Raw genomic sequence first — 16566 nt, forward strand, 5'->3', positions numbered from 1 at the left:
TGAAGGTTCTAGTGACCACTGTTGGAGCCATAATCTCGATATTGAAAGAACATAATTTCACCAAAAACCAGACACGACTCGCATGATTTCTGACAGAGGACTAAAAAGAATGACCAGAAAAGTTGTCCCAAGAGCCAAGGACCACCTGTGGGACCTGGAATCAGCAGATACAATTATTTAAAAAAAAAAAGTAATGCACTCAACCTTCATTGCCTGTATTGCACACTCACCACAAAAGACTAAAAGACTCCATTGCTGAACAAAAAGCATGTTCAAGTGAATTTAATGTTGTCTCAACAACATTTAGACAAGCCTGTGAAATAGTGGGAAGATATAGTCTGGTCAGATGAGACCAAAATTGAACTCTTTGGATGCCAAAATGCACACGATATTTGGAGGCCATAAGGTACTGAATGTCACTCCCAAAACTCCACAGGAGCAGTGAAGTTGTAGGTGGGAACATCTTGGTGTGGGGCTGTTTTTCAGTATACATCATTGACAAAATTTATTGAAGGAAGGATGAATGGACAAATGTATTGAGAAATTCTTGGTAAAAATCTGCTGTCATCTACCAAGGTGATGAAGATGAAACAAAGGTGGACATTTCAGTAAGACGATGATCCCAAACACACAGCCAAGTAAACACTCAATTGTTTTCAGAGAAAGAGAAAATAAAGCTGCTAGAATGGCCCAGCCAATCACCTGCCCTGAATTTAATAGAAAATGTATGGAAGGGACTAAAGTTCAAAGTTCATAAAAGTCCACAGGACCTTAAATATGTGAAGAGTGTTTGCGTGGAGGAATGGGCCAAAATCACACTGGAGCAATGCATGCGACCAGTTTCTCCATACAGGAGGCAACAACAAAGGCTTTTGTATGAATTATTAGTGGAATTGTCGCGCAAACAAAGTACACTTTAATCAACAGATCTTGGTGTTACGGAACCCCCCAGCACCCAGAATATGTTGTGCAGTTCTATGTATGTATAATAGGTTCCATGTGAGATGCATGTCCCTAATGCATCAACCCACAGGCTGCGCCCCTGGGCAGAGGAGACGAGATATCCCCCTTCTGGCCTCCCCCACCTTTGTAATTCCCACAGTAAATATCGGCAGGCTCCGGCCACCTGCGGCTATTGTAATGTATGTCTGGCCTGCCGCTTTTCAATTGGCCTGCCCTCTGTATCTGTGTGATATATTCTGTGTCCTGTGAGTAAAGTGTTGACACACTGGAAATACGTGGAGAAGCAGTGATCTTTTATATGCGCCCATGTAACCAAGCAATTCCAGCCAGCGTCCTTCATTCAGACTCCAGCCAAAGCAGAGTGGACCTCCTGAAACACGGGGTGGTACTGAAAGAGGTACTCCAGCATGGTAGACTCCGTTACATTGGTGGCAGACAGCGGGATGTGATACGCCGTCTACAGGAGGAAAGGAATGAATGGAAAACAACTACCAGAATTTAAAGAGGACTACATTAAAAGATCTGGTGGAAGCCCGAGGGTTAATCGCCAGCAACAAAACAAAAGTGGATTTGATAGCAGCCATCATGGAACACGACAGTGCAGCGCCCCCCATTGTGAACGTGGAGGAGACTGAATTCCAGAGGGAGGTAAAGAACAGATTGGCATTCTATGGCCCAAACCCTGCAGTAGAGATCATACGAGAGGTGATGGCTTATGTGCGTACTGATCTGAAGGAAAAGATGGCCGAGCGGACCAGGATAGAGCTAGCCAAGATGGAATTGGCAGAGCGGACCAAAGTGGAGCTGGCCAAGATGGAGAGTCAGCGAGCAGGGGGAGCCACAAAAAGATCCAGTATAATGCCTTCCAACAGTTGGGGGAGGCTGAGGAAGACATTAATGGCTTTCTGCAGGACTTTGAGTGGCACTGTGCCCTTCATCAAGTGAAGCCGGAGGAACAGGTACAGATTCTGGCCAGCAAGCTGACAGGCCAGGCAGCGGACGCCTATTGCACGGTACCTGATGAGGACTGTATGGACTATGAGCGGATCAAAGAAGTGATCTTGGCCCGGTATGCGCTGACACCAGAGACATACCGCCAAAAGTTCCGCGGACTTATAAAACGAGTAACCGATACCCACGCTGAATGGGCCTGTAAATTATGGCGGTCACTGCTACAGTGGGTACAAAGGAGCCAAGCAACCACTAAGGGGGCGTCCTCCAGCTCTTCTTGTTAGAACGATTCTTTAATGGACTAACCCCCGAGACACAGGAATGGCTTTGGGACAGGCGGCCAACGACTCTTGAGGAGGCCACTCGTCTGGCCGATGAACATCATGATGCCAGGAGGCCTCAGTTGTCCGGATCAAAGATGGTCACTAGGGGTCCGCCCATGGACCTGGAGGCCCCCAAAGCACAGAAGATTGTAGGGGGACCAGCTAAAAACCCAGCCTACCACAGTCCCCCTGGGGCGCGATGCCACACCTGCCATCAGCTGGGCCACCTGCAAAGACAATGTCCCAACCGGACTCAGCATACCCAGTGGCCAAAGGCGGGAACAGCTACCTTCAGCCGGGCCACTGTACACTGCTACCAAGGCAAAGCTGACCTGGCATTGGGGGCTACGACTAACCAGGGGGTGGAAGAGATGGAGGAAGTGCTGCATGAAGTAGACCCCGTGCAGGCAGCCCGGGCAGATAATCGACAACAGCATCGACAGGTCGTGTGGGTTAATGGGAAACGTATGCAGGGACTAAGAGATTCCGGGGCAACTTTGACCCTTGTGAAGCCTCATCTCGGCCGGGACCAAGATAGGACCGACCGGACAGTGGCAGTCCGTGTAGCAGGGGGAGCCATACATCGACGGCCCACTGCCAGGATTCACCTGAACTGGGGAGTCGGGGATGGCCTTGTTGAGGTCGGCTTGATGGAGGATTTGCCTGCAGATGTCTTGCTGGGAAATGACTTGGGGCCCATGTTGTCTGCCTTCTCGGTTGCCCCTCTGGCTGAGACATATCCTGTGACCACCCGGAGACAAACTCGAGCTGCGGAGGCGGAATCACACTCAGAGGAGGCCCAGGTAAGACACCCCAGCCCTACACGTATTCCCATAGCCAGACACATTTCTTGGGCCACCCCAGCTGAATTTAAGAGGGAGTTACTTGAGGATCCTTCATTGGAGGGATATCGTGGGAAGGCACAGGAGGGGAGAGGGGTACTGGAAGGGGAACAGTTTGTATGGAAGCAGGGACTCCTCTACCGGATCACAGAGCAGCACCACACAGGGACGAGCCCCACAATAAAATGACAGCTGGTAGTTCCCAAGAAGTATAGGCAGGAGTTACTGCGAATCTCTCATGACATACCCTTGGCCGGGCACTTCGGTGTCAGTCGCACCAGGCATCGTCTGACACAAAACTTCTTTTGGCCGGGGGTAACCTATGATGTTCGTCAGTACTTGCAGACCTGTGATAGTTGCCAGCGCATTGGCAAGAGGGGAGATCGATGCAAGGCCAAATTACGCCCCCTCCCCATTGTGGAGGAACCATTTAGCCGAGTAGCGGTCGATCTGATAGGGCCGTTAGCCAAACCCAGTCCGTCAGGGAAAAGGTATATATTGACAGTGGTAGATTATGCCACACGGTATCCAGAGGCGGTTGCGTTACCTAACATACTGGCAGAGACGGTGGCGGCTGCCCTGCTCCAGGTTTTCTCACGGGTTGGAATACCCCAGGAGATTATCTCGGACCAGGGTACCCAGTTTACAGCAGAGGTGACCAACCAACTGTGGAAGCTGTGCGGCGTAAAGTCCATTAGAAGCGCCCGGTACCACCCACAAACCAATGGGTTGTGTGAACGCTTTAACGGGACGTTAAAACAACTCATTGGTACTTTTACCAGGACCTACAGGGACTGGGAGAAATTCTTGCGACACCTCCTGTTTGCCTATCAGGAGGTGCCCCAAGAATCCACGGGGTTCTCCCCGTTCGAACTGGTATACGGGAGGCGGGTAAGGGGACCCCTAGACTTAATGCTAGAACACTGGGAAGGGGAGGGCATCATAGAAGGGGTACCTATTGTACCCTATGTGCTGGAATTCCGGAACCGCCTACAGGAGCTGACCCAGGCTGTACGTGGGAACATGCAGGTGGCCCAGCGGCGCCAGCGCGTATGGTACGATTGGAGGGCCAGGGAACGCACCTTGGAAATAGGACAGAAGGTCCTGGTGTTAGAGCCCACTAGGCAGAACAAGTTCCAAGCTGCATGGCTGGGGCCCTACCAGGTAGTGGGGAAAATAGCCGACACCACCTATAATGTCGCCGATTGTGACGACCCCAGAGTTATCCGCATGTTCCACGTAAATATGCTGAAGCCCTACCGGGAGCGCCCTGAAGAGGTAGTGGCCATCTGTGCACCTGAAGCAGAGGATTTAGCCGGACTTCCCTTGCCAGATGTCTTAGGGGAAAGACTCAGTCTAAAACATGGGACCAGATACACTTGGGTGAAGACCTAGGTCCCCGGGAGAGACAGCAGGCAGAGGCGTTGTTAAGGCAGCGACAGAGGATGTTTTCGGGGAGATCAGGGTACACTCACCTGGCACAACACAAGGTTGAGACCCAGGATCAGACCCCCCTGCGACAACCCCCCTTCCGCGTCCCTGAGTCTGTACGAGAAGCGATGCGACAAGAGATACAAGAGATGTTGCGTTTAGGGGTTATTGAAGAGTCAGATAGTCCCTGGGCATCCCATCCAAGAAGGATGGGACTACACGGTTTTGTGTAGACTATCGTAAGCTCAATTGGAAAACGGTGACGGATGTGTATCCCATGCCGCGTGTGGATGAGTTGTTAGACCGGCTGGCGGGGGCAAAGTATTTGACCACCATCGATCTATGCAAAGGCTACTGGCAGATTCCCCTTAGTCCTGACGCTATTCCCAAGTTGGCATTTGTCACCCCTTTCGGCTTATTCCAGTTTCGAGTTATGCCATTTGGGATGAAGAATGCCCCGGCGACCTTCCAGAGGCTGGCTGACCGGCTTCTGGATGGTCTCCAGGACTATGCGTGTGCCTACCTGGATGACATCGCCATCTACAGCGCGACATGGGAAGAGCATCTAAATCACCTAGAGACAGTATTGGACAGGATCCACAAGGCTGGAATCACCCTGAACCCAAACAAGTGTCACGTGGGCAAACCAGAGGTTCAGTATTTAGGGCATTGGGTGGGGAGTGGGAAACTGCAACCAGAACCAGCCAAGATTGAGGCCGTAGCCAAATGGCCCACCCCACGCACTAAAACCCAGGTCATGGCGTTTCTAGGGACAGCGGGGTATTACAGGAAATTTGTTCCCAATTACAGCAGCGTAGCCAAGCCCCTCACTGATCTGACCCGTGACAACCAACCCCGCCAGGTAACCTGGACCCCAGAGTGTGAGGAAGCCTTCCACCAGCTAAAGGACGCCCTCACCAATACCCCTGTATTGGCCGCACCCGATCCAAATAAACGTTTCCTTGTTCACACAGACGCTTCTATGTTTGGATTGGGAGCAGTACTGAGCCAAGTCGGGCCGGACGGCCAAGAACACCCGGTAGCTTACCTGAGTCGGAAACTACTGCCCCGTGAAGTAAGCTATGCGGCCATCGAGAAGAAGTGCCTGTCGGTAGTATGGGCACTCAAAAAGTTGCAACCATATTTGTATGGACGACAGTTTAGCTTCCTAATGGACCATAATCCCCTAGTCTGGCTTAATCGGATCTCCGGAGACAACGCCAGATTACTGCGATGGAGTTTAGCCCTACAACCTTTGGACTTTACCATCCGCTACAGACCCGGCAAACAAAACGGTAATGCCGATGGACTAAGTCGACAAACGGAACTTGTACCAGCCCCATAAACTTTGGTCATCCCCAAACCGATCCGTCGCTGAAAAGGGGAGCCGTGTTACGGAACCCCCCAGCACCCAGAATATGTTGTGCAGTTCTATGTATGTATAATAGGTTCCATGTGAGATGCATGTCCCTAATGCATCAGCCCACAGGCTGCACCCCTGGGCAGAGGGGACAAGATATCCCCCTTCTGACCTCCCCCACCTTTGTAATTCCCACAGTAAATATCGGCAGGCTCCGGCCACCTGCGGCTATTGTAATGCAATTGGATGTGTTAAAAAAAAAATAATGTCCCTGTGCTGAGATAATCTTATAAATGTGTCCCTGCTGTGTAATGGCTGTGTCTGACCGTGCAGGAATGTACCACAGCTCCTGCGTAGGAAGATAAAGGGAGTATACCGACATTGCAACATGGGATTGCAACTAATTCTTGTTGTGCGGCAAAACATTTCCAGGCCAGTTTTCAAGGAATGTTTTACCTCAAAGAAGGAATCGGCTGTGATCCCATGCTGTTCTGTCTATATACTCTTTCCCTTCCTCCCCTGCCCAGGAGCTGTAGTATGATCAGAACATGTTCCTGTACGGTCAAACACGGCCATTACACAGTATACGGCAGGGGCACATTAATAAGATTATCTCAGCAAAGGAACACTTTTTTAAAAACGCATCCAATTGTGGAACTTTTTTTTTTAATTCAAATATCTGTTGATTAAAATTAACTTTCTTCATGGGTAAAACCCCCTTTAAACATGGTCAATACTTGTTCAAAGTGGCATTTCTCATTATTAAACATAATTTATGGTCAGCTGTGGCTTGATTTCTCTTCCTTCTCTGTGGATTGGATCAGTTGTTACCGACACCTGGTGAGAATTTCATGTCAATCGCACATTTAGAAATGTATTTAGATAGAGAATTGGTGACGTGGCCAATACTTATTTCACCCACTGTATCGCCAATTGCATTTTGTGTAATCCGTAGTAATGAGCGATGATAATGATGTGATCCATTGGTAATTATACTGTTATTCATGTGTACGGAATGAAACAACTCAGTTCTTTGTGACGTGTTGTTGGAGTTTGTGCTGTAAGGGCCGGTGTTTGATATTCCGTGTACACACACACAAGCCGATGGCTCATTAATAATCGCAGCTTATCCTGTGTCATCATCCAGATGTGTGCAGACTGGCCTCAGGGTCACGGATTGCCCCTATTATTGCTTCTTACTTTTCCACGATTCACTAGAATTCCCGAACACTCAGGGAAGTGAAAACGCTTTTCTGCCTATTCACTCCTATTCATATGTTCGTTAACAATTGTTTGTGTGTTTTTTTATAAACATTTTCAGATTTTCCTTTTTATTTCAACTGAAATATACTTAACAAGACTCCTTAACACCTTGTTGACCGGAGTATCGTTGCGTCACGATAATTTTAATAAATATATATATATTTTCTTATAAATTCTGTTTACAGCAATTGTGTTAAAGAATGTTTTGGGCTTCATTAAAATAAGGTTATTCCCTGTATAATGAAAAGGAATATTCCTTTCATCACTTTAGGACTAAGTTTCTCATGCCTTGTAGTCCTCTGCTCTGTATTACCCCTGCACTGATTAGCAGCTTTCTGCCTATGCACAGTGAACACTGAAATCTGCCAATCAGTAACGTGGGAGGGGTTATATAGAGCTCAGCATTCAGAGCATCGGGAGATCTGCTTCCAAAATACAACAGTGATTTTATCAAAACTGCAGCAAGCAGCCCAGTAAGTGACACATCGCTGGAATCAGGGTCTATGTCTCTACATCTTTCTGATCTCAGATTACATAGCAAAACTCTGCTGCCAGATTTCTTTTACAGAAATTTCATTTATAGAAGTGACAGACAATTTTGGTGACTTTCAGGAGCCATTTATTTGGTCACCCCTGTCTCCTTATCTATAGGTACATACAAAATAGTCAACAGGAGGCAAAGGAGAATGGCACGTGAAAGAGTGCAGCAACCTCGTCCCTTATCAGTGGGAGGAGGCTGAAAAGTCTGGATCCACCTATCATCCATTTTTTAAGTTTACATTTTTACGCCTTTGTTTTGTTTTAATTTATTTTCTGTCCTTTTTATTGAACTCTCCACGACTGCAGTGTGCCAATATAACTCATGTTAGTCCTTCTTAAGTAATTCCTTTATATTCTGTAATTATGCAACTAAAATTAAAATCACATGAAAGCCGACTGAACATCTGTGCTGCACGGCATTACAGACGATCCAGAGCGCTGCGAGGCATTTCTCGTCCAGATTGCTATATCTTACACGGTTTACTGTAATATCGGAAGCTTGGATATAGAAACCAACTATATTAATGCCATATATCTGTTTTCTATTAATGTCTATTGTGATTTGTATTTTAAGGAAATCTGACAGCAGGGCCAGAGACTCTGATTACAGCGATGTGTCACTTTCTAGGCTGTGTTTTGATTTTTCAGTACAATCGATGTTTTATCAGCAGGAGATTATCATTACAGGACTAGCTGCCTTGTGCCTCCTAGTCCATCCCCGCCCCCAGCACTGATTAGCAGCTCACTGTCACTATGCAATGTACACAAAAAGCTGTGGTGTGAGCCGGGGTTAAACACAGCTCAACAACCGAGCTCTGCTAGATATGCAGCAGAGGAAACTGTGATTCTATCATAACTGCTGCACCCAGTAATCTAAGTGACACAACGCTGGAATCAGGGTCTCTATCCCTACCTCACACTGCTGTCAGATTATGTAACAAACCTGCTGACATATACCGTGTAAGGGAAAGCCACCAGAACATTATATTTTCAGCCTTAGCTTAGATTTGGTTTAGCCAATATTTTCAATTAATTGCTTACCCTTAGGCCATCAATGTATACAGTGGCATGTAAAAGTTTTGAGCACCCATTGACTTGCAGGATTGCTACCTTCCAATAGGTGGCACTAGAGTTCTAGTCCTCTTCCTCTCTGAATAGACAATTTGCATAATTAGCATATTTCCCAGAGGAGCATTGCGGCTTTAAGTCTCCTCATCTCGGCATGCTTAGCATGTCAATCTCTGCAAGGAGAAACTATACTTCTTGGATAGCACCCCTGGTCAAAGTTATAGTTATTGTTAACCATTTGGGTTCCCTTGAACAATCCTCCTTCCCCTTTTAGTTTTATGTCGATGGACCAAGAAACGAGCATTAACCAACTGGTACGTAGTCAATCAGTGCTCGTTAACAGGGTGAATACAGGCCATCTAATTTGTGCTTTACTGTATTGTTTCCCACTTTGACCCCGGCCATCAGCTGACACCTATATCGATGGCCGTGCTAAAATTAATGTTTCTGCCCTCGTTGGCCTGCAGACATTGCACAGTTTGAGGCTTGGCAAGTACCAGCATGGGAGACTGGCTGGGCATCTATGAGAAAACCCTGAAGTCAGAAGGCCATAAACATGAGATAACTGTTGGCTGTTCGATCAGCAAATGGTTCTCTCTCTCCGGATTTCCCGATAGAACTGAGCACTTCATTCAGCCAAGCATTCAGGCATTTTCAACTGGCAGACTCCTGGAAATGGCTGAAAACAAAAGGCCATGGAGAGATGAGAGGCCCCCATACGTATCAGACGGTCGTTTGATCCTGCCGACATGCAGTACATCTACAATGGCATGTAATAGTTTGGCCACCCCTGGTCAAAATTACTGTTATTATGAACAGTTAAACAAGTTGAAGATGAAATTATCTCTAAAAGGGCTAAAGGTAAAGATGACACAATTCCTTTGTATTTTAGGCAATATATATTGTAATTTTTTACATTTTATAAATTACAAAACGGAAAATGGACCAAGGCAAAAGTTTGGGCGATTTTTGTGCTCCAGTAACTTTTACCAGGGTTTCAGACGCTAATTAGCCTGTTAGGGTTATGATTTGTTCACTATCATAGTTAGGAAAGGTCAGGTGATGCAAATTTCTCAAAACCGCTTTTACTAACATTGTGCCAAAAAACAGCAGTCATGAGATCCTCCAAGCAGCTGCCTAGCACTCTGAAAATGAAAATAGTGGAGGCCCACAAAGCAGGAGAAGTCTATTAGAAGATAGCAAAGTGTTTTCAAGTTGCCTTTTCCTCAGTTTGAAGTGTAATTATGAAATGGCAGTTAATAGGAACAGTGGAGGTCAAGATAAGGTCTGGAAGACTAAGCATAATTTGAGTGAGAGCTGCTCATAGGATTTCTAGAGAGGCAAATAAGAACCCCCGCTTGACTGTAAAAGACCTTCAGAAAGATTTAGCAGACTCTGGAGTTGTGGTACATTGTTCAACTGTTTATAGACACCTGCACAAATATTGCCTTCATGGAAAAGTCATCAGAAGAAAACCTCTCCTGCGTCGTCACCATAAAATTCAGTGTCAGAAGTATGCAAAAGAACATCTACACGGATGCATATTGGAAACTAGTCCCGTGGACCGATGAAGTTAAAATAGAGCTGTTTGGCTGCGATGATCAAAGATATGCGTGGAAATAAAAAGGCATAGAATTTCAGGAGAAGAACATCTCGCCCATTAAGCATTGGAGTGGATCAATTATGCTTTGGGGTTGTGTTGCAGCCAATGGCGCGGGGAACATTTCACTGGTAAAGGGGAAGAGTGGATTCAATGACATTTCAACAAATTCTTGATGCTTGATTCTAAGTTATATGTACGGTTCCAGGTAACTTTTATTTACTTATCCATTTTTTTTCTCTTTTACAGTCTTGTCCTGCAATAAGTGTAGTCCATTTTTTCCTCCTCTGTCTGGCTGTATCATCATGGAGCATCGACAGGCACAGGAGGATGAGACTGGCTCTCTACTCCATCTGGCTCCAAGCCCCCAAAGTGAAGCAGTTGCCCATGATTTTGAGGAATTGTCTTTGCAGTCAGTCCAGCATTTGCCTCCTCTCAAGGAAAGAAAAAATGGTGAGTGATTTTCATTTGACAAAACATTTGCTTATTGTGGTTATTTGTGTTATTTTCTGATATTTTCTGAATTAAAAGTGAATGTAGTTACATGTGTGCCTGGTTCTGTACAGCCCTGAGTCTGTCACTGAAATGTCCATTGAGTGCTCATTGGATTACAATAATGCAAAAAATACCTGCAGCTTTTGGAAACTCACACATCATATATCATGTTTTCATAGCCAATGCCAATGGGTTTTTAAGTGGTTTGTATGAAAAATTCAAGACTTTTGTATCCTCAATCTACATAGTCAATGTTCGGCCTCCAGTGGTGGCTCGTAAATCAAGAACAGTACCTATAAGAAACAAATTAAATCGTCCAAGTGGATGTGCAACCCATGAAACGCATGAATATAAGTTTGCGGAGACTTAAACAGAGTTTGTAGGGGACTGACCTCCAGAGCCCCTACAGGAGAGACCATTAGTGGTTGGTTGATGAGGGTCCATACTCCATAACCCCAGCTAGTTGGCACAATGAAGAGTCTCTATTTTTTGTGGACCACTATTGCCCATCCAAACAAGTCGTAGTGGCTTGTTCTATCCAGATGATCGGTTGAAGTCAGACTACTTAACCAGTTAAAATAGTTATGCTGCCTGTGCTTACCTAGTGGTAGCCAACTGCTAGTCATGAACTGTCCTTAACAGGGTTTTCTGAGCTCAACATAAGTTTTAGAAGTCACCCTATGTGATTGCAAATTGCTGGATCCTGACATTGTGCATTTTGCACACTGTCAGGATTCCACTCTTTTGCCAGCTTGAATGGTTGTCACATGATTGCAAGTATGTGATTTGTATTCTTTGGTTACATGCCAATTAGCACCGCATTTGCTTCTCCCAATAAAATATAGAGCGAAACTGCAAGTGTTGGCATTCGGCATGTGACCGCAAGTTTGTGAATCTCGTCTCAATCACTCAAGCTGGCAAAAGAGCGAAACCTTTGCAGTGTGTAAATTGCATACTGTCAGGATTTGCAATCTGCAATCGCATAGTGTGACAACAGAAAATGATGTGGAGCCTGTAGAACCCCTTTTAAGAGTGATTCCATTATTTAGAAGCTACCACCTACTCATGGAAGTGGAAATAACTTGCTTCTTGAATGGGTCTGAATGCTCAAACCCCTACCAATCCTGAGAATGAGTCTCTGAAATGTCCCACCTGAATGGCGCTATGGGCGGCCATGCGTAACACCACTTTATTCATTCGGTATTATGGGACTACCACATGTCCTGCCAGGGCTCCACGTACATGTCCGGCCACCACTTCAAGTACATGTCCGGGCAAGGCTTCACATACCTGTCCAGCCAATGGTCCACGTATATGTCCGGCCACCGCTCCACATACGTGTCTGGCCACCGCTCCACGTACATGTCCAGCCAATGGTCCACGTACGTGTCAGGCCAAGGCTCCACGTACAAGTCCGGCCACCGCTCCACGTACATGTCCAACCAATGGTCCACGTACATGTCAGGCCAAGGCTCCACATACGTGTCAGGCCAAAGCTCCACATACGTGTCAGGCCACCGTTCCACGTACAAGTCCGGCCAAGGCTTCACGTACAAGTCCGGCCAAGGCTCCATGTATCCATGTACATGTCCGGCCATCGCTCCACGTACACGTCCGGCCATCGCTCCACGTACGTGTCTGGCCCCCGCTCCACGTACGTGTCTGGCCCCCGCTCCACGTACGTGTCCGGTTCCCGCTCCACGTACGTGTCTGTCCCCCGCTCCACGTACGTGTCTGTCCCCCGCTCCACGTACGTGTCTGGCCCCCGCTCCACGTACGTGTCCGGCCACCGCTCCACGTACCTGTCCGGCCCCCGCTCCACGTACATGTCCGGCCAAGGCTCCACGTACATGTCCGGCCCCTGCTCCCCGTACATGTCCGGCCCCTGCTCCCCGTACATGTCCGGCCCCTGCTCCCCGTACATGTCCGGCCCCTGCTCCCCGTACATGTCCGGCCCCTGCTCCCCGTACATGTCCGGCCCCTGCTCCCCGTACATGTCCGGCCCCCGCTCCCCGTACATGTCCGGCCTCTGCTCCCCGTACATGTCCGACCACCGCTCCAGTTACATGTCAGGCCAAGGTTCCACATACATGTCCGGCCACCGCTCCACGTACATGTCAGGCCAAGGCTCCACGTACATGTCCGGCCACCACTCCACGTACATGTCAGGCCAAGGCTCCATGTACAAGTCAGGCCAAGGCTTCACGTACATGTCCGGCCACCACTCCACGTACAAGTCAGGCCAAGGCTCCACGTACATGTCCGGCCACCACTCCATGTACATGTCAGGCCAAGGCTCCCCGTACATGTCCGGCCCCTGCTCCCCGTACATGTCCGACCCCTGCTCCCCGTACATGTCCGGCCCCTGCTCCCCGTACATGTCCGGCCCCTGCTCCCCGTACATGTCCGGCCCCTGCTCCCCTTACATGTCCGGCCCCTGCTCCCCGTACATGTCCGGCCCCTGCTCCCCGTACATGTCCGGCCCCTGCTCTCCGTACATGTCCGGCCCCTGCTCCCCGTAAATGTCCGGCCCCTGCTCCCCGTAAATGTCCGGCCCCTGCTCCCCGTACATGTCCGGCCCCCGCTCCACTTACATGTCCGACCACCTCTCCACATATATGTCAGGCCAAGGTTCCACATACATGTCCGGCCACCGCTCCACTTACATGTCCGACCACCACTCCACATATATGTCAGGCCAAGGTTTCACATACATGTCCGGCCACCACTCCATGTACATGTCAGGCCAAGGCTCCACGTACATGTCAGGCCAAGGCTCCACGTACATGTCAGGCCACCGCTCCACGTACATGTCCGGCCACTGCTCCACGTACATGTCCGGCCACCGCTCAACATGCTAAATCTGAACATCCAGTGGTGACCGTCAGATGAAGCGTAAGTGAGTGCTAAATTTCTGTTCCCTCCACCATGTAACGCTATCCCGTGACTTGCACATATATTGGAAATACAGGACATTTGTCGTCCCCTTTAGTGAGTGCTGTAATATCTTCTCTTATTATGATGCTTTGTGTCTAATTACTGAGCACCACCACTGCGTTTATCTCCTTGCACTTTGCTGATCTTATTTTCCCACTGATATTAACTCTTCTATTTTTTTTTTAACTTGCGCATCAAACATTTCATGGTAAATAATGATTTTCATCCATGTGTGTCTGTGATCGCCCTTCAAGCTGATCTTGGAGGTAAATAGGAAATATAAATTGCAAAAACTTCTGATAAATAGCTGATCATTTAAGCACACCTCCCTATGGCGGTATGGCCCGCAACCTCATAGGGCTCCTGACTCGTAGCCTCCTAGGCGCATAGGATCCTGCTGGGTGCGACCAGGAGATCCGCGGAGCAGGAAGTGCAGTAATGGGAGGCTGGCCTTCCCCGAGTACTGGCCCAGTACAGATACACTAGTGATCATCTGCTCCGTTGCTGCAGAAACCTGTAGTGAGTCTGGTGTTGTCGCATTGGGGTGTATCTTATAGAAGACATTTCTTAGAGCAAATTTGTTGTCTATGATTGGCCACGCCCCTTCTGATTAAGCTCCACCTACCAAAAAATTTGGGGCGGCTGCCCCAAAGTCATAAAAATGTTGTGACCTTTAAGTGTCTTACCCCAGAATTCTGCGGAAAGCTATCTGATGTATCACGGCCATCATTTTTCTAAGGAATCCATCCTGCCATGATGGTGTCTGGCGTTCCGGCCATCCACCGTGACTGATTGCAGCACATCGCGTCACTACCAGTATTGCTTTATTGAGCGATTACGTCGTTGGTTTACTTCCATTTCAAAGGAAATGTTTGGAGTGTAAATATTTATGGATAAGGAAAGTAAAATATTTAGGACATTTCTATTTTTCTCTCTGGGGGATAAAAAAAATCCAATGTATTTAGTCTGTGGAGGTTTGATCCGTCTTGGCTTTATGCTCTAGTCTTGCAGAACAGTAATGAGAGGTGCGTAACTTTACTACTGGTTACCGCTCCGTTCCCTCGTCTCCAGGCTGATCACACATGGGTTTTCCAGCTGCCCACAGTCCTGTGGATGGGTCTAAACTTACTAAAATTGTTTAATTATGGAACCTTCCCCGATGTCCAGACATCTCTATATCCACATTATAATCACAGCAGGGAGTTTTTTATTGATTTTATTTTGCTCGTATAGCGCCATTAATTCCACAGCGCTTCACAGACGTTATCATCGCTGTCCCCATTGGGGCTCACAATCTAGATCCTCTATCTATGTCATTGGAGTGTGGGAAGAAACCGGGGAACCCAGAGGAAACCCCCGCAAACACAGGGAAAGCATACAAACTCCTTGCAGATGTTGTCCTTGGTGGGATTTGAACCCAGGACCCCAGCGCTGCAATGCTGCAGTGCTAACCACTGAGCCAACATGATGCCACTCTTTCCATTCCCCATGTCGGTAGTTGAAAATGGTTTTGATGACTGCATGAATTCATTTTCCGTACGAGAGGGGGCTGGACTAGCTAATGAGTGAGCCAGCCCCCTTCTTACACATCACCAACATAGGGACAGGGGAAATCGGCTGTGTCTCGAAGTGGAGATTAGTGATGAGCGAGCGTGCTCAGATAAGGTGTTATCCGAGCACACTTGTGTCCTAACCAAGTATTTTCGGCATGCTCGAAAAAAAAAATGCTTCAGTCCCCGCTCCTGCATGTCTCACGGCTGTTCAACAGCCACAACACATGCAAGGATTGTCTTACAACTAGTCCAACAGCCGAGAGACATGCAGCCGCGGCGACTCAAGCATTTTTTTCGAGCACGCCGAGAATAGTCGTTTAGGACTCAAGCATGCTCAGATAACACCTTATCCAAGCATGTCATCTCATCACTAGTGGAGATCTCTAGACCCCAGAACCAGTGATGCAATCAGTACACAGGGGAAACTTTTATGAATGTATATTTCTTCACATGAAATACATCCGCTTGACTTTCTATGTAACTTGATTACCCCTTTAAATATACTTTCCTATAAGGGGCATTTTTTTTCTCCCAGCACACAGTAATACCATTAGAAACCTTGTTTTGCAAGGAACCTGAATGTGTACCTATTTAAAGGGGATCACATTAATATATAGACAGCTGCTGGATAAAACGGTAAGTTCTGGTAGATGCAGGAAAAAAATTACTGGGCAGGCTTAGGAATATTTCAACGAGACAATGATGAGCTTTTATGGCGTTTTTCACGCTGCATATCCTCCCTGCGGCAAAAAAACGCAGCGTTTTACAGTTCCAGTAAAGTGAATGGTTTTATAGAAATCTCTTGTCCACTGTGCTTATCTTTTACGCTGCGTAAACTCTCGTGCAGTGCATGTTTCCAGTCCGCAGCTTGTCGTTTTCAGTGTAGAATTTCCCATAGACTTCCATTAGATGCGGAAAGTCCGGAGGTTAAAAATGCACATTTATTTTTAGTGCGTTTCCGCTATAGAACTACATAAAAAGAATACATGTAATCCGCACCTAAGAATGTCGAATGTCAGGAAGTTTCAAAAACCTAGCGGCTTTATTTAAAACATGACACACCAAACACAGGAAAAAAAACGCAGCGTCAAAAATGCAATAAAAACACGTTAAAAAAAGCACACAAAAACGCAAGTAACCTAATTTACATAATAGGTGCAGAAATGGTGAGGAAATGCTTCAACATCAAAACCTCACCAAGTGCTGATCGTGGGAACGTAGCCTTAGACAGTTAGCACTA

At 47.3% G+C, this 16566-nt stretch overlaps 1 protein-coding gene and 1 long non-coding RNA gene across 2 annotated transcripts in view; one reads left to right on the forward strand and one right to left on the reverse strand.

Moving 5' to 3' along the window:
• Nucleotides 1-10646: 10646 nt before the first annotated feature.
• The window catches only part of MRTFB (myocardin related transcription factor B), a 149792-nt gene continuing 143872 nt past the window's right edge, over nucleotides 10647-16566 (forward strand). The window contains exon 1 of the mRNA XM_077275161.1: nucleotides 10647-10794. Within this exon, the coding sequence (XP_077131276.1) occupies nucleotides 10647-10794 (148 nt within the window). The remainder of the gene's footprint in view (nucleotides 10795-16566) is intronic.
• The window catches only part of LOC143786003 (uncharacterized), a 67427-nt gene continuing 61526 nt past the window's right edge, over nucleotides 10666-16566 (reverse strand). The window contains exon 4 of the long non-coding RNA XR_013218198.1: nucleotides 10666-10773. This is a non-coding gene — a long non-coding RNA (uncharacterized LOC143786003). The remainder of the gene's footprint in view (nucleotides 10774-16566) is intronic.

This window comes from Ranitomeya variabilis, chromosome 7, assembly GCF_051348905.1.
Source record: "Ranitomeya variabilis isolate aRanVar5 chromosome 7, aRanVar5.hap1, whole genome shotgun sequence".
Classification (NCBI taxonomy): Eukaryota; Metazoa; Chordata; class Amphibia; order Anura; family Dendrobatidae; genus Ranitomeya; species Ranitomeya variabilis.